The 23,106-nt window shown below is 39.2% G+C and overlaps 1 protein-coding gene across 1 annotated transcript in view; it reads right to left on the reverse strand.

Moving 5' to 3' along the window:
* Window positions 1-23,106, reverse strand: part of DIAPH2 (diaphanous related formin 2) — an 813,565-nt gene that overhangs the window by 426,664 nt on the left and 363,795 nt on the right. Inside the window, exon 22 of the mRNA XM_084638844.1 lies at window positions 21,711-21,950. Coding sequence (XP_084494970.1) covers window positions 21,711-21,950 — 240 coding nt within the window. The remainder of the gene's footprint in view (window positions 1-21,710; window positions 21,951-23,106) is intronic.

Here is a 23,106-nt window from a genome sequence, read left to right on the forward strand (position 1 = left end):
GCAGGGGGGCAGGCTCTGCGCGTCCGCAACCGGTACGAGTACTGCTGTAAAAATCTCCAAGCGAAGACACAGGGATATACCAACACCTGGAGTGGAGCACCCACAGGGACACCTCTCAAAGAAGAATTAAAGATTAATCTTTAATTAAACATTACATCGTGTGATGAAACCTCCAGGAATACGTACAAACAAAATTGGCAACCCCACCCGAAAAGGATGATTGCAAAAACAAGAAAAAATAATTCCTGAACATGACAGAAGAAGAACGTGACCGTTATGTACATATAGATACATAAAATAAAAATGGGCACCTAGCAAAGGAGGTTAGAGAAACAACTACTTAAGTGTAACCACAGGGCAATATTTAAGCACTAACAAATCAAAGCCTTTTTCTATTCAATAAAACAGACTAAGATTACTGCATTAATGTCCATAAATCAGGGTTCTATGTAATTTAAGATTTACAAAAGTACATATTAATATATGGGTCAACAATAAAGAAAAAGGTGCCATTTTCTGAGGTAATGTTACTCAAAAATATTTCTCACATTTGCCTTTTGTTTTAACCTTTAAATACTGCATGCTGAGAGCTCAAGAATCTACGTCCTCTCCCCTCTTCTCAAGATATGATTCACCTGGATATTGGAGCCATCAATCAAGTAGAGAAACTCACCATAACTGTCCCCAAAGCATCTATTGCCATCCAAACCCTCACTAAACAAACTCCATCACTACTACTATTGAACTTATGTGGTTAGCATTAAACATTTTTGAACAAAGTGACTGTCAGAACACAACACATCGTTTTTATAAACATTTCATTTTTTAATGATTTTCTCCATAAAGGCCCCAATCCTGATGCCTTTGCCCATCAACAACTCCCATTGTCTATAGGATTTGGAATGGAGAGCAAACTTAAGATTTGCTTTTGCAAGTATCCAATTTATTTTGCAATACCATATTTTTTCCAGTGTATTTAAGTAAACACGTAGTTATACCTTTTTTTTTTTTTAAGGTAATGGCCAGCAGCCCCGAAAATATATAAGTACATGCATGTAGACCTATTGATTACACATAACTGAAGCACTTTGCTAATATTAAATACTACAATTAGTGCATGATTCTATAGTTCTTGCGTACTTCCACCTGCCATGTTAGCTACAGGATTGCTTCTGAAAGATACCTCCAAGTGTCTGATCAGTAATACAATATTTAAAGTTTTAACCAACATATACATACATGCTCTCTCCCTACAGTGTATGTGTGCACGTGTGTACATACACACACAGTGGCATTACAAAGTGAATGTAAGGAGAATGAGCATTTCATAACAAACTCACATAAAAGTAGAAAAGGCTGTAAACAGAATTCTCAGATTTTTTTTCCCCTTTGCAGATCCACTATAAAAGTCAAGAGCTTTGCCTCAAGAGCCAAACAATTTTCAGTTGTAGCCACGATGGTCAGGTGCATTTATCGTTAACTGGAGATGTTACCATAACCATTCCGATGTTCATCAATGCTCTGTCTCTCGCTCTGTCTCTAAGTGTCCTCTATAGGACTGTTATCCCAATACAGGAGAAAGGAATTGTGTCACACATTACAACTGCATGCAGCACCTTTGGGAACCATATTGTATTTTACGTTTAACACACAAAAAAACCCCAAAAAGCAATATATTGACACGGACCAAACAATATGAGCAATAGAATATTTATCCACCTTTGTATCAAAACAGGTATGTGTATTTGTGTGTTCCTGTCTCACTGGGGGAGGGAGGGTCCTAAGAATCTAGAATCACCAGGGGCTGATAAATGCAGATTTCCCAACACTGGTTATGCAAAAACACAGCCTTTTGAAGCTTCAGCCAGAGAAGAGGGCCATTGATTTGTGATAATGTGTTATAGGAGACCCGACCAAAAAAAAAAAAAAGAAAGCCTGGATTATCCCAAATGGGTCTTATTCTTGATCTGAAATCTGACAAGAATTAGTATCCAAGGTAGCAAACACATTTGAAGGTTCTGAAAGACTGACACCTACCAGAGCCTGATGTTGGAGGTAGGGGTGACCAACTGTAAGCTTTTACTGTGCGTTAGGGTCATTTATCACTTTTTAAATGTTTTCTCTGTAATGCTTTTGCTCTAAGAATAAATGTGCTTGCTTCAGAAAACTTGTGAGATTACTGGTAAAAACACTGACATTATCCTCAGAAAGCAAGCAAGCACAGGTGCTGGTTGTTAGGCATACTGTCTTGCAGTGGATATCACAACATATGGTGGGGGGACGGAGAACTGTACGCCTTTAAACCCATTCAGAAAGGAGTGAGTCAAGGATCCTTACAAAGAGACAAGCAACAGCTGAAGATCAGAGACCTGACTAGGCACTCCAGGGAAGGTTCACCGTCTGGTCTTCAACTATGTTCCTCTAACATCCTACCATAGCCTTTTTTTCTCCCCCTCTAAGCGAATGGCAGTGATAAACAGATGACAGGGGTATGCACTGAAGTACAGATACTTCATTTGTTCACTTTGTAGTTTGTGGGTATGGTTTAATTATATTGCCAGAGGATGAGTCCCATTTCCAATGCCTCATTCCCACTGAAGAATAATCACCTGACAATGGAGATGACAGCTAAACCTTCCACTTTTTAGATATGTGACTTTAACAGTTGCCTACAAGAGGTAAAACTGATTGTCAGTTGTATCAGATAATTACCAAAGGTTTTATAGGCTACTTATCTAGAGACGTGTGAAGTCTGCATTATCAATAACCACCAGACCAGGATAGCTAAACACCTTCCTTAGGCTTTATACAGTCTGCACTGACCAGTTGTGACACTTGGAAAATTGATTATGGGCTAATACTTTTTACCAAAAGAATTAACAATAAAGGCCTTTAGTTCCTTCATCCACTTTCTTGCCATCTGTTGATAAGGGTAAGTCTTAAAGTAATCTTCAGTGGAGGAGTGTTGATTTATACTTATTTTGCTTTGTGAAGTTCTGTGGAAGTTTCTCAGATAATAGGGAAGGGTTATCTGGCTAGAAGAATCAGAAATCAGTTGTTCAAAATAAAAGCTCAGAAGTACACCATCTCTGCTGGCTGCTTTGGCCTCTCCATTTGAATCCTCCATCTCATCTCTCTCCAAGTAGCCTATAAGAGCAGTCCACACAAGGCATCTCTGCTTTATCCTGTCTTTCCAACTGCTGGGCCTTTGTTCTGTCTCTCAGAACTCCACCCCCACTTTACACACTCACACAGCTTTTACACTGCCCACATCTACTCATGCACTGCAGACTGGGGATGACAGAAGAAATCTACTCCTAAAATATTGCACCTCTCAGGTGTACTGCAGTACTTCCAGTTGCAGAATTATTTGTCTCACTTCTGGTTTAAACCAATAGTAAACAGTTCACTCCTCCCCCTTCTCACTCTGTATGGAATTTGTCTGCCCTGCAACTCAAATGTGCTAACTACCTGCATGCCAGTTCCCAGATCTCTTCTTCTGTATATACTATTTTGTCTGACCCCAACCCCTCCTAGCTCCTTAATTCCTAGCATCTGTTCCTTCTTAGACAATCAAACTCCTTATCTGTTATTTCACAGTGTAATAGGTTTTGTCAATGTGTTTTATTTAATTATTTTTTTAACACTTTCATCTCTTAAAAGGGCAATGAAAGTTATAACAGGCAATGTTAATTCCTCCCTATTTGTTAAATCTAACTCAATCACAAAAAAATCCCTATAATGGAGCAGCTCAACGCTCAAGCCTAGCACAATACCGTGCAAATCCAGAAGATTATAATAGACCCCACTGTAAAGATCAACAACATTTACGATAAAGGATTACTGAGCTTTCATAATAGTATTGTACACAAATGGTCAGATTTTAAGATCAACCTTCTTTAAGACACAACAAACTACATATAGAAGTTTTAATAATATTCCATAAACTGAAATATGTCATTATCAGCTCCATGATTATACCAAGTAAAACTACGCAATAGTTGCCATCTGATTTGAAAAACAAAAAGAAAAGACAAACCATCTGTATTGTTCATCTAAGCATAGTATGCATATGTGTGCATATATATATATACACACACACACACAATTTTCCCCTTATTCTTTGTAGGTACCTATCTATAACTGATTTGAAACAGTAGGTACTCTTTACATTAAATGGTAAAAATGTTCTTGCAAGGACAGTGGTGGAAGTCCCATGGGTTCAGTCATCTAGAAGTGTGCTAGACAAGTTATTATGAAGAAACGTACTTTAGGAAACAATTCTGCACTGTGAAGGACTCTAGATGACCACATGGATTCTTTTTATCTCTAATTCCTAAGATACCACAGTGCAGTTATAAAATACATGTCTGTCCAGTGGCCTTAAGATATTTTGTCAGATGTTTTTTAAAACTAGAATAGATACTGTGCTTTGCACATTATATTTCTGCATTTGCAGTATGAATAAATATACAATAAGTCAAGTTTCAGAATGGTTTTAAATACTGCATAATTGCTCTGGCAGAACTAACTTGTCACTCATGTGCTTTTCAGTTTGCATTCAACAAAAATACATAGTGCAGACAGGAAAAAAATACATTTGACATCTTTAGGTAACATATTAAGTACAAAACTGCCAATTAAGTACGTCTTTATATGCAGAAATGTGTAAATTGCACTGAAAAACTTAAAGTAGTAACAGAATGAGATTTCCCATTTAAAATATTTAAGTATTCAAAAAAAAACAATTTTGCTTTCTTGTAAAGAGAGAGATAAGAAAATGCTAAACTTTCCTGCAGTTTTCTAGGGGGAAAGAAAAACAAACTAAGAGAAATCTAATTATAGTGTGAACAAAACCAATATGAGAGATTCAGAAACTTGGTATAAAATACAAATTAATGCTTTATGTAGTGCACAAAGCAGGCTTATTACTTAAGGGGGGACCAAATTATGAACTCTTTACTCACATCAGTGATCAATGTCAACGGCATTAATTGAGAGTAACTGCTCACCAATTTGACTAAGGAGGACCACAGTCTTGCCCTAATTTAACAGTTTCCCTCTCACCCCCCACCCCATATACATATACACACACATATATATTTGTTTTCATACCACCGCATACCACAAAGTTGTTTGGTACCAAAGCTGTAACGAGGCCCTCTAATACTTAGTTCTAAAGAGACTACACTACTCGAAGTCTATCTTTCCCCTACCCTTCAACAAAAAGAGGTCTTAATCACGTGCTGGGAAGTTTTATTCATGGTGTTCCAACATCACCAACGCTACCACTCCAACACTTGTCCCCAGCTCTGCCAGATGTGTTATATCAGGCATACCAAAAAGTGTAGCAATAATTAGAGGTATTGCAAGATGCAACAGTCTGGAAAGATATCCAGGAAGCTCTTACACACCTCAAATTTTGCAGGGTGGGAAGCTGTAAGTTCACAAGGTAGATAAAAAAACAGAAGAGGGGAAGAGAAGAACAGAGGGGAAAGGAAAGGCAGAAGGGAACAGATAAGTGGAAGAGGGGAGAGAAGATAAAAAACAGAAAAGCATACAGACTAAAAGTGGAAGAAAATTGAGGAACAGATGTGAAATGATGAGAGCAGGGACATGGTATGGGAATGGGCAGGTAGTGGAGAGTATCGGCGGTTGTTTCCTTCACTTTGACCCTAGAAGTAGAGCTCTCAAATGTAGATGATGCAAGAGGTCAATAAACCCCCATTTTCTGAGGATTGGTTCAGAAAGCAGAGACATCGTTCCTTTGGAGGTGTGAGAATGTGTTTTTAATCTCACAAAATAGTCTTAAAAATATTAAAATTCAAGACCCCTCTATAAAGTACATGCACTATGTGTTTATTGATAAAAATTAGCATTTTCTCAGGGTGGGGGTTTCAATCCACTTATGAATTACAAACACAGGTCCCACTGATTTACAAGATTTATACTCCTAAATCATTTAGGCAATTTTGAAAATCCTACCTTAAATGTTTACTAGTATGTTTTATAGCTATTTATATGTACAGTATAGTTTTGGCCCAAACTTAAGAGGTGTTCTGGAGCTGGATACAAACACTGTGGCTTTGAATCATTTAGAATATACAAAAATGTAATAATTAACATCTGCCATATAAAGTGAACACAGTAAGCAGCTGAGGTGAAGGAAGCATTGACTAAGAAAGCTCTGTTACAGATGAAATTATTCCTGCTGTACCTCACTCCGCTGATTCAGAGCAGAACAAAAACAGAACCTGAACTTTCTGCAAGCCTAAAAATAACCCTCCTTCCCCCCTCTTCCCCCCTTCAATGAAATAGATTTTTGCCATGGCAACGTCACACAACCCTAAGTATCTTCTCGGCATAGCAAAAAGTTAATATTTATTGCAACATGGTAAAGAGTAGTCCTTGGTTTATTGGTGCAAAATTGTCAAACCCACCAACATATTCAGAAGTTTCACCTTTAGTTATCCTAGTGCATTATCTTTTTTTCTCTAGTCGTTGCTTCTTTCTCTATCATATTTGTATATCCACAGAACACTTAATACTTAAGCAATCATGAACACTCCAGTGCATAGATCAAAACAGCTACTATTGCTTGCCAGTCTTGCTACAGCACATGCATTCTAATGCTGGTCTCCTTTATTTAAACAAAATTAAGTTCTGTGCTCTCTGCCAAGGGTTGTTTACAAATCATTGCTTTCTTCAATAACACCACACATTGCAATATAACATCCAGAAAGATAATGTATTTTTAAGGATTTGTAATTACCATAAAGACATTAGCTTTGTAGCTACGACCAGACAGGTTTAATACATGCTTTTCTGGGTTTACTTCTAAATCTGTCATCAAAAACGCTTTTCCGGATTCTCCATGACTGGGACTGACTCTAATTCAACAAAATGTAATTTATAGTAGGAAGATGTCTTCCTCTTGGAGGCCTTTTTTTGCAGTTTTTCTAAATCTTCGTATTACTGTTGAACAAAAGTCCAACAACTGATAAGTACTACACTTGAATATTAATTTATGTTAAGAATGTATACTTAAGAATGCATAGAAGGAGGTTACTCAACCTCTGCAGTAACTGACGTTCTTCGAGATGAGTGTCCCTGTGGGTGCTCCACTCCTGGTGTTGGTGCGTCCTTGCGCCTTCGCTCGGATATTTTTACAGCAGTACTCGTACCAGTCATGCATGCACAGAGCTTGCCCCCCCCATTCTGAGCATACCTTAATAGTACGCATACGCGACTGGTCTCCTCAGTTCCTTCTCTACAATGAAGGCTACCCCAACTCCAAAGTAGAGGGGAGAGAGTGGGTAGTGGAGCACCCACAGGGATACTCGCCTCCAAGACTATCAGTTACTGCACAGGGTGAGTAACCTCCTCCTCTTCTTCGAGAGCTGTCCCTGTGGGTGCTCCACTCTAGGTGACTTAAAAGGGGTGTATCTCAAGGAGGTAGGGACTTCCGATTGGGTGGAAATGCAGTAGATAAAACAGCTCTGCCTAATCATGTATCCGAGAGGGGGCCCTGAGTAAGGGCATAGTGCTTAACAAAAGTGTGTTCAGAAGACCAAGTGGCTGCTTTACAGATGTCAGTCAGGGAAACTTTGCGTAGAAAGGCCACAGAGGTAGCCACTAATCTAGTGGAGTGAGTTCTGATGTCTGCTGGAGGCGTAACGGAATCGGATGCAGTCAGAAATCCATTTTGAAAGTCTCTGGGTCGAAACAGGTGTCCCTCTGGATCACTCCGTAATGGAGACAAAGAGTCTAGAAGAGTTCCTAAAGGGCTTGGTTCTATCCAAATACAAGGACAAAGTCCTGCGTACATCTAACGTATGCACTGTGGATTCAAAAGAGTTTGCATGTGGTTTAGGAAAAAGGTTGGTAGGTGTTTCAGCTCGTTGATACGGAGTGACGAATGCACCTTTGGAAGAAATTTGGGGTGTAATTGAAGGGTAACTTTGTCCTTAAAAAATAGGGTATACAGTGGGTCTGCCATGAGAGCTGCTATTTCTCCTGCCCGACTGGCAAAAGTGATTGCCACTAAGAATGCTGTTTTCATAGAAAGGTGTAAGAGGGAGCAAGTAGCTAGGGGTTCGAATGGTTGTTGAGTTAAGCAAGATAATACTAAGTGAAGGTCCCACGGAGGGGTCGGAGGTTTAATGTCTGGGTATAGGGATTGGAGCCCGCTGAGAAAACACTTGGTGATTGGATGAGCAAAAACAGAGGTATCTTCCATCTTGTCATGAAAAGTTGTAATAGCAGCTAGGTGGACTTTGATGGAGCTGAAAGAAAGGCCCGATTGCTTGAGGTCTAATAGGTAGTCAAGTATGAGCGAAAGAGGTGCAGAACTAGGACGATGTTGTTTAGTTGAGCACCATTGTGTGAATCGCTTTCACTTTCAGAGATAGGTGGTGCGAGTAGATTGTGTTCTGCTATAGAGGAGCACTCTTTGAACTTTGTCAGAGCATGCTAGTTTGTTTTGGGAGAACCATGTAGGAACCAAGCTTTGAGGTGAAGCATGGACAGATTGGGGTGGAGAAATCGGCCATGTTGCTGCGTTAGGAGGTTCGGATGAGATGCTGTGAGATTGGAGGTCGAGTTGACATCCTGGTGAGGAATGGGAACGCGGCTGTCTGGGCTACCCTGGGACAATCAAGGCACAATCTGTTTGTATTTTTGTCAGAACTCTGTGGAGAATCGGGACCGGGGGAAAAGCATAGAGTAAGTTCCAGAGCCACGGATCATAAATGCATCTCCCAGGGAGTGTTTACCCAGTCCTGCTCTGGATCAAAATTCAGGGCATTTCGTGTTTTTCGCAGCTGCAAAGAGGTCTATGGTTGGGTAGCCCCAAATGTGGAATATGTTGGTGATGATCGTTTCATTTATCTCCCATTCATGGTCCAAGGGAAAGCGTCTGCTTAATTCATCCTTTGTGGTATTCATAGCCCTGGGAAGGTAGGCGGCTGATATCCAGATATTGTTCATAAGGCACCAGGTTCCAGAGTTTCATAGCTTCTGTGCAAAGCGAATGAGAGCGAGCTCCTCCCTGTCTGTTTACATAGAACTTGCAAGCGATGATGTCTGTCATTATCCGTACATGTTGGTTCCAGATTAATGGGAGGAAGGGGCAGGCATTGCTCATAGCTCAAAGTTACAGAATGTTTATGTGCAGGGAGGTTTCCATTGGAGTCCATAGCCCCTGGGTTGCGATATGTAACATGTGAGTACCCCACCCTGTGAGGGATGCGTCGGTAGTCATTATGATGGATGGAGCCTCCTGGAGAAAGGGGACTCCAGAGCAGAGGTTGGAGGGAACTGTCCACCATAGGAGACAGTCTTTGACTCAGAAAGGTATGGATAGGGGTTTGTTTAGTGCATGCACATTGGGTCTGTAAACTATGGCCAACCAAGCCTGGAAGCACCTCATGTAGAGTTGTGCGTTTTGGACTACGAAAATGCACAGGGCCATGTGACATAGTACTCGTAAACAGTCTCGAGCGGTGACTTTAGGACTGTTGAGAAGTTCTGTTGCCAGCTGCTTTATGGTGTTGAAGCGATTGGACAGGAGAGATGCTATTCCCATCCGGGAATCGAGGTGTGCTCCAATAAACTCCAGGTGCTGGGTAGGAATTCATGTGGATTTGTCATTATTTATTTATAGGCCGAGGGATAGGAAACAATCAACGGTGAGTTGCATGAATCGAAGCACTTCGTCGAGCATTGAGGCTTTGAGGAAGCAGTCATCTAGGTAAGGAAATATTATGACTCCTTGCTTCCTGAGGTGGTCAGTAACTACATCCAGGAGCTTGGAAAAACACGAGGGGCAGTGGGTAGGCAGAAGGATAGTACCCTGTATTGAAAATGAGTCGAGCCGAGGGTGAAATGAAGGAAGCGTCTGTGGGCTGGATGTATTGTCACATGAAAATAGGTGCCCTGTAGGTCAAGGGCTAAAAACCAATTGCCCTGCTCCAGCACTGGGATTATGGTGGCGAGGGTAACCATTTTGTTGTAATTTTTGTGATCATATTTTGCCACAATGGCCGTATAATTAGCAATTCGAAATTGTAGGGTGGAAGATACGTATATTTTATGTCCAAGCAGATCTAAAAGCTTACTCTCTTTATCGGCTGGGGTGGAGAGGAGCTACCGGTGCTCGTACTTTTGGATGACTGCATCAACTACCAGCGAATTAGGTGCTGGATGAGTGAAAAGAAATTCAGAGCCCTTGGAAGGGATGAAGTACTTGCGGTCCGCTCATTTGCAGGTAGGTAAAGCTTACAGCAGGAGTCTGCCAGATGGCTTTGGTAGGTTCCAGAAGGGCTGGGTTGATTGGCAATGCAATTCTAGAAGAAGGCGGCAGCCGCAGGATGTCCGTTAACTCATGCTGCTGTTCAGGAACCTCCTCCAGATTAATTCTTAATTCACTGGTTTCAGAGTAACAGCCGTGTTAGTCTGTATTCGCAAAAAGAAAAGGAGTACTTGTGGCTCCTTAGAGACTAACCAATTTATTTGAGCATAAGCTTTCGTGAGCTACAGCTCACTTCAAAGTGAAAGCTTATGCTCAAATAAATTGGTTAGTCTCTAAGGTGCCACAAGTACTCCTTTTCTTAATTCACTGGCCACTCTTTTGAAAAGGTCTTGAAATTTTGAAGTCATCTAAAGATGATGGGGGGAGGAGGAAGCAGAGCTTCGTCAGGCATAACTGGGTCTGCTGGGTTCGAGACAGGTCGTGCCTGATTCTGCACTTGTGATGGTGCTGTCTGGTGACTGGCATCAGTGGCAGGTTTGTGAGCTTGTGGTGCCAGGCTGGTGTTGGGCTTGGTTGAGGTGGCATAGTGAGTGTGGTCTCGAGGACAGGATGCCCACGGGGCCCAGTATTGCCACTGTGGTGGGAAGGTCATAGGTGGTGCCATCCACAGGTTTACACACTATGGGGCAGGATCCTGAGAGTAGCAAGAGGTGCTGTTTCTAGGACCTCTATTAATTGGGGTCTGAGGATGAGAGACTTCATATGGTGAAAAATGCTCCTGGAAACCAGCTTCCTCCTCACTGGAGGAAGGCTGTTCAGACCCTGGCTGAGCATTTGGCGAGAAGCAGACATTCAGTAAGGGTGACTGCAAAATGGGTGACAAAAGCAGGTCATTTGACTAGTAAATTGGGGTGCTGAAGCCTCTCTGTGAGGTGAGGGCTGTGCGAGAGGAATCTGCTGCAACAAAAAGTTCCTCTGCACCGATGTCTTTAAAGTTGTTTCGCTGACGGCCAGCTCAGCGGGTGTCGGTGCAGCGGTGATAGCCTGCAGGGGGGAGAGGGGGAGGAGCCACATCTGCATGTGTCGGCACCACTTCCATCATGGTGCCGAAAGGTGCCAATTGAGAGGCAGGCAACTGGAAGTCTGAAGCCTTGGCACCGGAGCTTCGCACTACCCCCGCAGCCGCAGGCAGGTTTCGCACGGCGCCAGAGCCTGTGCGTCAAAAGTGCTCAGCCGGGGGATCGCTGGGAGGGAGGTGGTAGACCTGCCGGAAGAAGCCTTCTCCCGCGAAGTTTGCTTTGCGGGTGACAGAAGGTGATTTTTTTTTTTGAAGTTTTCTTCGTCTTCTTAGAGGCGGGGGGCTGTGGTGTGGAGCAGAGCCGGAATCAGCACCTGGGTCTGAAGCTGACCGTAAGGATTTTTGCAACAGTAGCAGCTTTAGCCTCAACTCCCTGTCCTTTCGTGCCCTAAACTTAAGTTTGCTGCAGTGGGCACATTTTGGGGGGAAGTGGGACTCCCCCAAACATTTTATGCATTTTGAATGGCCATCAGATAGAAGGATGGCATCCTTACAATTAGAGCAGCGCTTAAAGCCTGGGGAGCCAGGCATGTCCGAAGTGGGTGCACTGACAGGAACTAAGAGAATTTTTGAGAGAGAAACTAACACCCACTACTGGTAACACTAATAACTAACACTAGTGGTAACAAAGTAACTATCTAAAAGGGTAAGAGTAACAAGGGAGAAAAAGTTTTCTAACGAGTCTTCTGAGTTCCGTCTCAGGCCAGGGACGGTAGAGAAGGAACTGAGGAGACCGGTCATGCACGCGTACTATGAAGGTACACTCAGAGAGCGTGTGTGTGTGTGTGTGTTGGGGGGGGGGGGGGGGAGAGGCGAGCTCTGCACATGTGCGACCTGTACGAGTACTACTATAAAAATCTCTGAGCGAAGGCACAGGGACACACCAACACCTAGAGTGGAGCACCCACAGGGACAGCTCTCGAAGAAGAATGATGTTTTATTGGAAGATTTGTCTATTAAATACGATACCCAGTCATTATCCAGCATTAAGCTAAATGTTCTTTTATACATCTGTATGTTATGTCCTACTGAGAGTTATGCATTTGTCCATACAGTCACAGAAATTTTGGCCCATCACATATATGTACTTTACAAAAACACAAACTGCATTGTTCTATATTTACAGCTGTTTAACAGACTGACAGACAAATCTAAAGTTGTTTTTTGTTAGTCTTTATTCAATATAGAGACATGAAGTCCCACTTAACTAAGTTATCCAACTTCCTCAGCAGACTTACAGAGAAATCAGTTAACTTTCCCTAAATCCCATTTAGGTAATACATCACAGATTCTTATCCATGATTTAACCTGCTCCTATTTAATATTCTAACCTCTAAATGTATGGTTTCTTCATGCTGAATGTTTAAATTTAAGATCCGTACTATTACTTTGAATATTTACACACACACACACACCATCGATGATTTTTTTCCAATAAAATCAAGTGGTTAGACTAATGGAATATATGCAAAACATTTATGGAAGAAAGTTCTGAGAACCCATCCTTCAGAAACCTGCAGGTGGGATCTAGGGAACTTTGTACAGACATATACATTTCAATTATGTAACTACTTCATGAAATTCAACAAGTCACAGAGTTTTATACCTGCATAACTTCAATGACGATAAACCTGATTTTCACTTGTGTCAACTTAAAGAAACCAAGCTCTTAACGTTTGTTTAGCATTCTGTATAAACCTTCCATCTAACTCGGTTGAACACATACCACAATTTACTACACATAACACATGCCACAATTTTAAAAAAAAAGTGTAATGACTCCAACTCTCAATCCCTACAACATTGCCGCTGTTTGCAATGTCTCTTGTTCTACTGCACATCATCAAACCGTAGACCAAAAAGAAAAGCTCCATTGCTTGCCAATATCTGAAAAGAATATTTGTGCAATCAATAGACAATAAGACATGCCAGAGACATTCACTATCAAATTAAGTATCTGTAGGAACTCAGATAGAAAGAGGAAAACTTTTCTGGCAAAAATCCTGTAGTCCATTAAAAACCTAACTGAAAATGGTGCTACAATTGAGCCCACATACACATAACCATTTTGGAACGCATCTTAAAATAATATTGTAGTTTGAATATAAAACCTACAGTTTGAAGGTCTAGAAACCTATGGCAAAGATTACACATACACAGTTGGAAATAGCGGAAATATACAGCTGAAGCAATCCAAACCACTATACTTCTATCTTCTACATCTCTTCTCTTCATGACTTAACACACTTGCCAGACTATTTTTCCAAACCACAAATGAGAGTTAGGTTCTCAAACAACAATGATTTTCAATAGAAATTGGACACCTAACTCCCCTTTGTAAGTCTGGTAAATTTTCCACATAGTTAAAGAAATATGCTGAATAAATTTTAAAACATTTTATTTTTTCTAAGGCTATTAACTTCAGACTCTCTTACCATGTGTGGAGGCTTATCTAGTAAGTGATGGCTTGAATTACTGTCCAACCATTAAGACATTCATAACTTTTAAACATAGTCTACATTTTCAACTTAATATGCTTGCCTGGTTCCTCCTGCTTTCCTATACTTCCCACTTGCTTTTGTATTTGTGCCCATTGCCTTTTGTCAGATCTGAAGACTGACCCACTGGCAACATCTCTATATTGGGGAAAAATATAGTATAAAAAACTAAGTGGAAAGGTCACACCATTAGATTCTTTCTAAATTCCATTCACAAAAGGCGAAAGTCTCTCCAGATGAGAGCTCTTAGAGAATAAAAAAAACCTGTTTTCTAAGTGACTAATTATATACACAAAATGTTCTTTATCTTGTCAGCTTTCCCATACTTTGAATTAGACTGAGAAAATGAATACACGAGACCATAGAATACTAAACCAGCTGGGTTAATTTGATCTCAAATTCTCTATGGAAAGAGCCTTTGTGGTGAACCAAGTAAAGCTTACAGCTAGACCATAAACCATATTTTTCTTCTTTGTCTGTTCCAATGTTGAAATTATTTATTGCCACGTATGATATATGGGGACTCATCAACATTTGTTCTTTTCTTGCAAACCTGAGACTCGTCACTTCCCATCAGTGGTTTTACCAAAAAAGGAAGGTTTCTTTACATCTTTTTTCTTGTTTAGGACAATATATGTCTACATCTACTGCATATTTATGTAATGCAGACACAGTTCATGTAACTTTTTATTTTGGTATAATCCATAAACCAAAAAAGGAAATAAAATGCACCTAAAGCACAGTCGCTATATGGCCGCCTTTCAAATGATGGGAACTAACACAGAAGTCCAGTTAAACCAAGAGTCAAAATGTATCCCTTCATATGAAAATGGGTATATCTGCATTTGTACTAAAAATAAACTTTCCCCAGTGTAGCCTTCGTAGTGACTAATAAAACAATTAATCAGTATGATGCAAACAAACTTTGTGGCACCAGTACCCTATTCAGGAAGCTGGTAACAGCCAAAACTCTAATTCACTGCCCATCTCTCAGCAGGTGGATGCTTCCCCCTAGCTGGAACAAGGGGCTTTGTCCCCTCCCACCCTTCCCCTTCTCCATTCACTACATTGATAGCTCTTTATAGGAAGTAGCTCACCCATGTCAGTTTTTATATACACACACACATTGAATAGATTCGCTAGCAAATGGGCCTCTTTCTCAGTATTTTATAGCTTCCCCCCAAACCCAGAGTGAAAATTCCATTATTTTAAAGAGAAATTTTTCAAAGGGAAGAAATCAAACTTACTGTGAGTATTGCCTGGTTATCTTTCTTTCCTCAACATTTTTTTAATAACGTGTGTTTGTGCGTGTGTAAGTAAATCTAATAGCCAAAAGGCGATCAAATTAATAAAGCATTGTTCTATAGAAAATATATTACACTATAAACTGAAATTTATAATTAAATCTTGATGTGTGATGCTATCATACCTAAACAAAAGTAAATAGGCTCTGAGAAAACAAATGTAAAAAAAGCATATTCATTTCTGTATTTATTTATTTTAAAGCTGGTGAAAGTTGTCAGTTTTCCAGCTTGCAGTGCTTAAAAAATTAATAATGGAAGAAATGTGTTTCTTACATTGGCTGTAAATTATCACAGCCTACTTCTAATCTAACCCTGCAACAGAGCTCATGCAAATGCCACGTACAGATTGTGACTCATACCATTGATGATCATCCGCCATTTTTAAAAAAGGGTGTTTTTGAAAAACTAACTACATGGAACAGGTATAAAGTTTAAAACTTACTCATTATATAATATGTGCACTCTACCCAACTGAAAAAAAGACTAACAGTTTCCTCCAATGAAACTCGGAAAGTGAAAGATGGTCAAGTTCCTTGTAAAGAGAAAGATTCCCCTGGAGTTCTCAAAGGAGGAAAGTACCAGCACGCTCAAGGAATCCAAGCAAATCATAGTGACATAAGATATTTCACATATTTAAGTTGCTTTCTATGGAATTGCTGGCTTCTGTATTTCACATATTTAAGTTGCTTTCTATGGAATTGCTGGCTTCTGTATACCTCTGGATGGCATGAAACAAAACTGAAGGCAACATAATACTGGCCAATAGAATAACTTGTGATTACTGATATTAGTTGACCTGTGTTGTGCTTTTCCATAACAATAAAAACAAGAAATAGGGAGAAAAAACAAAGTCAGATGAAACTAATAAATTCAAATGTAAAATCAAAGGACAAGTGAAGTATTTCATTTGTGAAACATTCTTCTAATAGTACAGTGAATTATTGAATGTCTTAGGAATAAGAAGATTCTATTAACTGGAATAAAATAACATTTAAAATGAAGGTCAAGCATCACACACACTGAACAAATCAAATACTTCCAACATATACCCATTTTGCTTAGGAATTGTAGGGGTCTTGAGTTGTAATTAACTACATTTCAACATGAGACAAATATTGGCTGGTAACCTTAAAACACAAACTTGCCTGGACTGTTGTAATAAGGTTGATAAACTAAATTTTACATTTAAAGCCAGGTATCATATTTAATGTGTTTTTATAAAAGAAAAAGTCACCAGCTGACATTGTTCAATTTCTTAAATCGCTTCGGAGCCATTACAACAGAAATGCAAATGTATTATACACAATGAAGTGGTAAGAAACAAGTGGCCCAAAGGTTGCCAAAATCAAAATGAAGATTAAGGACACAGTGGGCGTGAAGACTGAAGTATCCTGTAAACTCTCAGAGAAGCCGCCCCAGAAGAGGTCTTAGATGCACCATGAGGGCAAAGCAGAATAGTTTGTGTCATGAACCACTATGGATAAAGAGTACTTCTGTTACAAACGAGCACTGGGGGTGGGGGCGGGGTGGCCGAGAGGGAAGTAAAATCCACTAATATTGTATTGTGTTTATAATCCCTCCATATCAACCGATACAGTATCAGTGAAATTTAGGTACAAATTGAATAGGAGACTTTCATTGTTATCTACCAAAAACTGGATTCTTAGCAAACAACGTGTAGCCATTATTACTGTTAATAACTTGCAATAAAACAAAGTTACCTAGGGAACAAAACAAAATTATGAAGTTAAAGTACTGCAAAAAGTCATTTCTCAAACATAAATATCTCATTTTTAAAAGGAAGTAAATGAGACAGAGTTAATACTAAGAATCAAGTATCTGAGGATTACTAAAGTACAAGTAACAAAAGTTTCAGCCAAAAAATATCTTAAGGAATCAAAAAGTTACTAAAAACAACACAATTCAACGATATTTTACAAGGAAACATACTTTTTGTCTGACTACTGTATGATTTTCTTTTTATCCAATGTAAATTAGAATGGCCAAGATGTAAACTGCTAAAAAAAGGGGTCTACAATGGAAATGGCACAATGACCCTTATCTCTAGCATCACTATCTGTTGTTTCTATAATAACTAACAGACATCCATAGGGCACTCTATCAGAAAACTCATCTTCACCTCCATTAATTTTCTTTCAGTTAAGCACATGCTAGTTTGGTGTATCACATAGCGAAAATGTGCTGCTCTCAATTAATATTCTACGGTGAAAGTAATACTTCTAGCTATGCATTAATGACACCTTTGGTATAATTAACATTTTTGGTTTAGCCATCTCTTGGATTTTTATTCCAATGATTGTGTATGGTAACTAGTTTAATTTTTGACATCAACCGATAACAAAGGACATTTGATATATTCTGCAACCACTACCAAAGTAAACACCTTATTACAACCTAGATTATTACATAGAACAGTTTATTATTTTCTTTCCAAATCTACCAAAGAGAAAATTAGTTTTAAAATAATTTAAATGGAAATAGCAGTCCTAAAAAAAAAAAAGTTTAGTATGGAACAGTCCAACTGAAAAGAAGCAATTATACCTCAGATATAGTAACTGGAATTTAGCTGCAACCGTAATTAGCTATGCTTCAACAGTTATTTAATTCAGTAGAATACAATTTACAACATTAGTCAATTTACATGTACTATGTCAGCATCGGAGAGATTTATGCTGACAGCTATCCATAAACATATTACCTGAACTCTAAGAATTACCTTCCTGTATCTACATTGTGCAGGAATACTATGCATGCATAGTCTTCCTCACATATTAAGGACAAGTCGTTTCCTGCTTAAAGCATGAATTTCCGACTAGATGAAAATTCTACTGAAAAATGAAAGCAGTATTTGATTTAAAAACCTTCAGTCTTCTCTCTCTCTCTCTTTAAAACTGCTATTACTACATGATAGTATTTCCCAGGAGATTGTTTTTATTTTATCTGAAGTTGGCAAAATCTTTGTGCTAAATCCTTTGAGTCTACCTCTAGTGAAAGATGTCAGATCAGTGTTGTGTGGCAAAACTTTTATTTGAGAGGTAGATGACAGAAAAGCTATCACCAAAACATATGAAGTTGCTATAAAAGTCTTCCGTGATATTAATGTTCACCCTTTTAATTTTTGTACAGGTTATTTATTCCCTTTATTCCAAAGGAGTCAATTTACATAAATAAGCAAGGTTCAGTACAGGAGAAAAGATTTTAACTAAAAAAATATATGGTTTCATATCTAGACACACTGGATGTCTAAATTAGCATAACACACAAAAGAAAAAAAACAAAATGTTTGCCAAGCTTTAAAAAAATAATCAAGTTTAATGACAGGTTTCAGAGTAGCAGCCGTGTTAGTCTGTATTCGCAAAAAGAAAAGGAGGACTTGTGGCACCTTAGAGACTAACCAATTTATTAGAGCATAAGCTTTCGTGAGCTACAGCTCACTTCCTCAGATGCATATTCCTCAGATGCAGTTTCCACGATATGCATGTGAGGAAGTGAGCTGTAGCTCACGAAAGCTTATGCTCTAATAAATTGGTTAATCAAGTTTAAATTATTCCTGTTTTAATTTGGTGGGTTTGGGGGGGGGGGGTGAGGGAGGGTTCAGAACTGAAAGCTTTTAATTTTAAAACAATCTGATAAAGTCATACTTTGGGATTATCCAGACTTTGGCAAATAAACTGTTCTCAAGACTTGAGGTTGCTTGTTTATATTTATATCCCCAGTTTGCACTGTTAGGTAGTACTGTAAGTCACTAGAACAAGAACGCCTACCAGAAGAATGCCTGTCATCCCTGTTAAATATTAACTAAGGACCCACTCGTTACCATAAAGCAGCCTCCATATCTGCATGCACACTGAATCCCTGCAGGCCTACTTGCCTGTGCAATTATGAAGGCTGCTCTCTGTTTCAAGGAAGTACTTCACCCTTGGTATCGACCCTGGTTTAAATAATATGAGTTTGCTTAAGAATGAGCTTGAACCTGTCATCCTAAAACAAGGACAAGATGGAAGAGGAAATCTTCCTTGATTGACACTCAATCAAGCAGGGAAATATTTTAAAGGAGCAGCATTGACCAAAGACATTACCGGGGGGGGGGGGGGGGGAAGGGGGTGTTGACAGTTCCATTACAGCTGTAGAATAAAAACACCTACATCAAATCCTTCCCCACATTATTTTCCTCCAAAAGCTCAAGAGTCACCTATGATCTGGGGGAAATTTGACAACCATGATGGTGGCAAACAATAAGGTGGGAAAAAAAGCAATTTACTTTTACACACACACACACCACTTTGATTGTTGACGTCTAATCTGATGAATTTAGGCTGGTCAAAATTAGTTTCTCTTATCCTCTCATGAGAGTCGCCACAAGAGTAGGACACACCCTCAAAAACAACAGCTTCCTCACAAGCTCAGACCGGCAGCAGTTGACTTGGTTGATAGCAACCTCAGTTGCATGAGCACCACACCCCTTAAACCACTCTGCATCTCCCTGTCATGCAAAAGTTGTATCCTTTTCTTCTGCATCATGACACCCCTCCTTTTAATAAGAGCCACAATGTGTTGCCTGGCATGTCCTAGGGTATACACAGTTTCTGCTACATTGCTCCCCAAAATCAATTACAGTGTTTGTAAGCAAAATCAATTACAGTGTTTGTAAGCAAAATGCCACACATTCCAATGCATATTAAAGCATTCAACTGCTGCAGCCAAAGCATGCAACAGCTAGCATAGTTTCATGCACAAGCCAAATGTCAGCCAAGGACTGCAGAGAAGACCAAACAAACTTAATTGTTACAAGTATTACATCCTCTACTTATGTGTGTGTGATGGTGAGGAGGAAGCAGAACTGCAAAAAAGTGGAAAAAAATCAGAACAGTGCTAAGGAAACTAGGCATGGAACACTTGGTAACAGTAACAGGAGTCCTGTGCCCAATTCCCCATGTTCCAAATTTATTGCAATGTACATTATGTACTTAGTTAAACCAGGTTAATCCGTACTTCATCCATCTGCATGACTGTGCATATACAAGATTTAAGTGCTAACCAGTTTTAAAACATGTATTTATCAGTGATTTAATAATCTGCCATTTTTGCACTGTTTTAAAATCCACATAAAACTGGATCTTGCAAACTGATTCAGATTAGCTATGTCTTGCATGTACTTACTATGGACATAACCAAATTCAATTATATTAAAACTATAGCTTTTGAAGGTTTCTTTGTGCCTGCAGTTTTGCAGTCACACAATCTTAGTTAAATATAGGATGGTTACAGATTGAAGCATAAGGAACCCATCTGTAATCATAAACATATTTTTCAGTACACTCAAAGGCGACTGATGTATGTTCCCTTTTTACACTGGAACTATTTAATATTTCTGCCTATTTTTCTCTAAAACAGAGTCAGAGTTTAAAGGCAGAAGGGACCACCCAGATCATCTAGCCCAGTGGTTCTCCACCTTTCCAGACTATTGTACCCCATTCAGGAGTCTGATTTGTCCTGTGTACCCCAAATTTCACCTCACTTAAAAATTACTTGCATACAAAAATCAGACATAAAAATGCAAAAGTGTCACAGCACACTAGGACTGAAAAATTGCTTACTTTCTCATTTTTACCATAGAATTATAAAATAAATCAATTGGAATATAAATAGTGCACTTACATTTCAGTGTGCTACTTGAGCCTGTTTGTCACTTGTGAGCTTTGTCTGAAGCCCGACCCCCAGGCGACATGTAACTTAGTTTTCCGAGGCCCCCGGTGGCATGGGACCTGGGCAATTGCCCTGCTTGCCACCCCCTAATGCTGGTCCTCCACTTGTGATCCCGGGGCTGCAACCACTAGGTTGAGAAACAATGATCTAGATGATTTGAGTATCCCCTTAAAGACCTCTGCGTACCCCCAGGTCTACACATATCCCTGGCCTGACCTCCAATGTATCACAGGTCAGCAGTATCACCCAGCACTGGCACAATAAACCTGACAACTGAAATTGAACCAAAATATTAGGAATTATTTCGGGAAAATTCTATGGCCTATACTACAGAGTCCTTTCTGGCCTTGAAATCTATGACTGGCAGGGAACTGGTTACATATGATATACCCAGATGATAACAACCATGCTTTTATTCCTCCCACCCCTATAGGCCTTTGTAGATAACATTCTGGAGTGATCTCTGAGCCCAATCAACTATACAATACATTTGTTTTACCTAAATCTTTGGGGCACCTGTAGCTTGTGAGAAACCTCTAGTAAGTATCAGAGCAGGTTTAGCTCTGTTCTAATGTATATGATTTTGTAACTTCCTCCAAGGAGTGGTTACACTGATTAAGGATCAGCAGAAGACAGGAAATCTCCAGCAATATCCCTTCCTTCAGCCTTTGGGCACACAGACCCTTTATCATAAATGGGGTAATATTGAGTTGGCTACATTGGCTGAGTACCAGCTGGGGATTCTCACATGGTGGTGCACTCTCAGTTGTTTGTTTAGAGCAGCATTGCAGAGAATCTGGCCCCAACTCTGCACTTATAAAATAATAAAAGTTGTTATAGTTTAACCTTACCTTGCAAAGAAAGCTGATGTTAAACCCCAGCGATTGGGCATTTCTTGAGCCTGAATTCATGTAGTTTCCAATCAACAACACTAGCTCTAACCACCTATTAAAGCTCTCACTCTTCTTCAACTCCTCACAGGCTAGCGTTACTGCCATCATGCCAGGTCTGATGTTGTTTACATGTTCCTCAAACATAAGCTTGAAAAGGATGCCATTGAGGCGAGGCCGTAACATTTTCACTGAGCTCATCTGCAAGATGAAGAATGCTAAGTGAGAATATAGACAAACAGAACAAAAAGCTTTTCATACCTCAATTTTATACACAATATTGTCTCTTTCCAACATAAAGTCATACAGTACAACTGCATTCTCATTGTTTCAAGTAATATGTATCTCCAAATATAAGAGCTTTTCCCAGAACAATGTCAATTTCAGTTTAACCAATTGCAACAACCTATTTAATATTAATAAAACATTTTCTAGAATTGGAGAGTTTTATTTAGGTAAATTGCAAAAATCACTGGCAACCAGCATTGTGCATTCTGCCAAAATACTTCCTCAAGGTGAAGTAGATGAAAACCAGATACATGGAATGCTAAAAACTACAGATTAAATAAGACTCTGTCACTAACATTCTGTCACTGACGTCACAGTTCCAAAGAAATTACCTATTATTATGGTGCTTAACATTCTAAAACTACCTCTTACTTTTGGACTTGTTACATTTTAAAGTAACACTAGAAAATTATCTTACATTTTATAACACAGATGAAATATTGTATATGAAAAATTTCAAATCCCTTTTAAAATGTTCATGTTAAGTAATTACGTTATAATAAAGTCTTATGAGCTCACTTTTATGTACTGCATACATTTTGAAGCACTGCATACAGATTTCTCTTCAACAGTGCTTCTTGTGTTATCAAGTTTGGTTTTACACTGTATATTTCCAATAGCTATTTATATAGTGCTCATTAGTTCTATTTCCTGTGATAAAAATAACTCCAACACTGTACATAAAACCAACATTTAGCCACTTAAACACAATGTGCAGCAAACACTGAGAAAGAGTCTGCAACTAGTAAATTCCCATTAGATTCAGATAATTTTGCATGCCAATTGAACATAAATATTGCCATACTTTCATCAGACCAGTGGTTAGCTTAGTGAAGTATCCTGTCCTTGACCTCAATACCAAATGGTTCAGAAAAATATGCAAGAATCACCCAGCAAAGGGTGATTATGGAATCACGTGCAATAAGAAAAGTTCTTGCTAACCTCCCAACTTTCACATGTTGGCTTATTCCCAAAAGCATAACTCTTCTAAAAAACTATTTAAAAAAAAAATCCTCACTGTAACTACTCTGGATATTCTTGTTAGCCACATAAATGTCCAATACAGGAT

The sequence above is a fragment of the Lepidochelys olivacea genome (genome assembly GCF_965140295.1).
Source record: "Lepidochelys olivacea isolate rLepOli2 genome assembly, chromosome: 9".
Lineage (NCBI taxonomy): Eukaryota > Metazoa > Chordata > Testudines > Cheloniidae > Lepidochelys > Lepidochelys olivacea.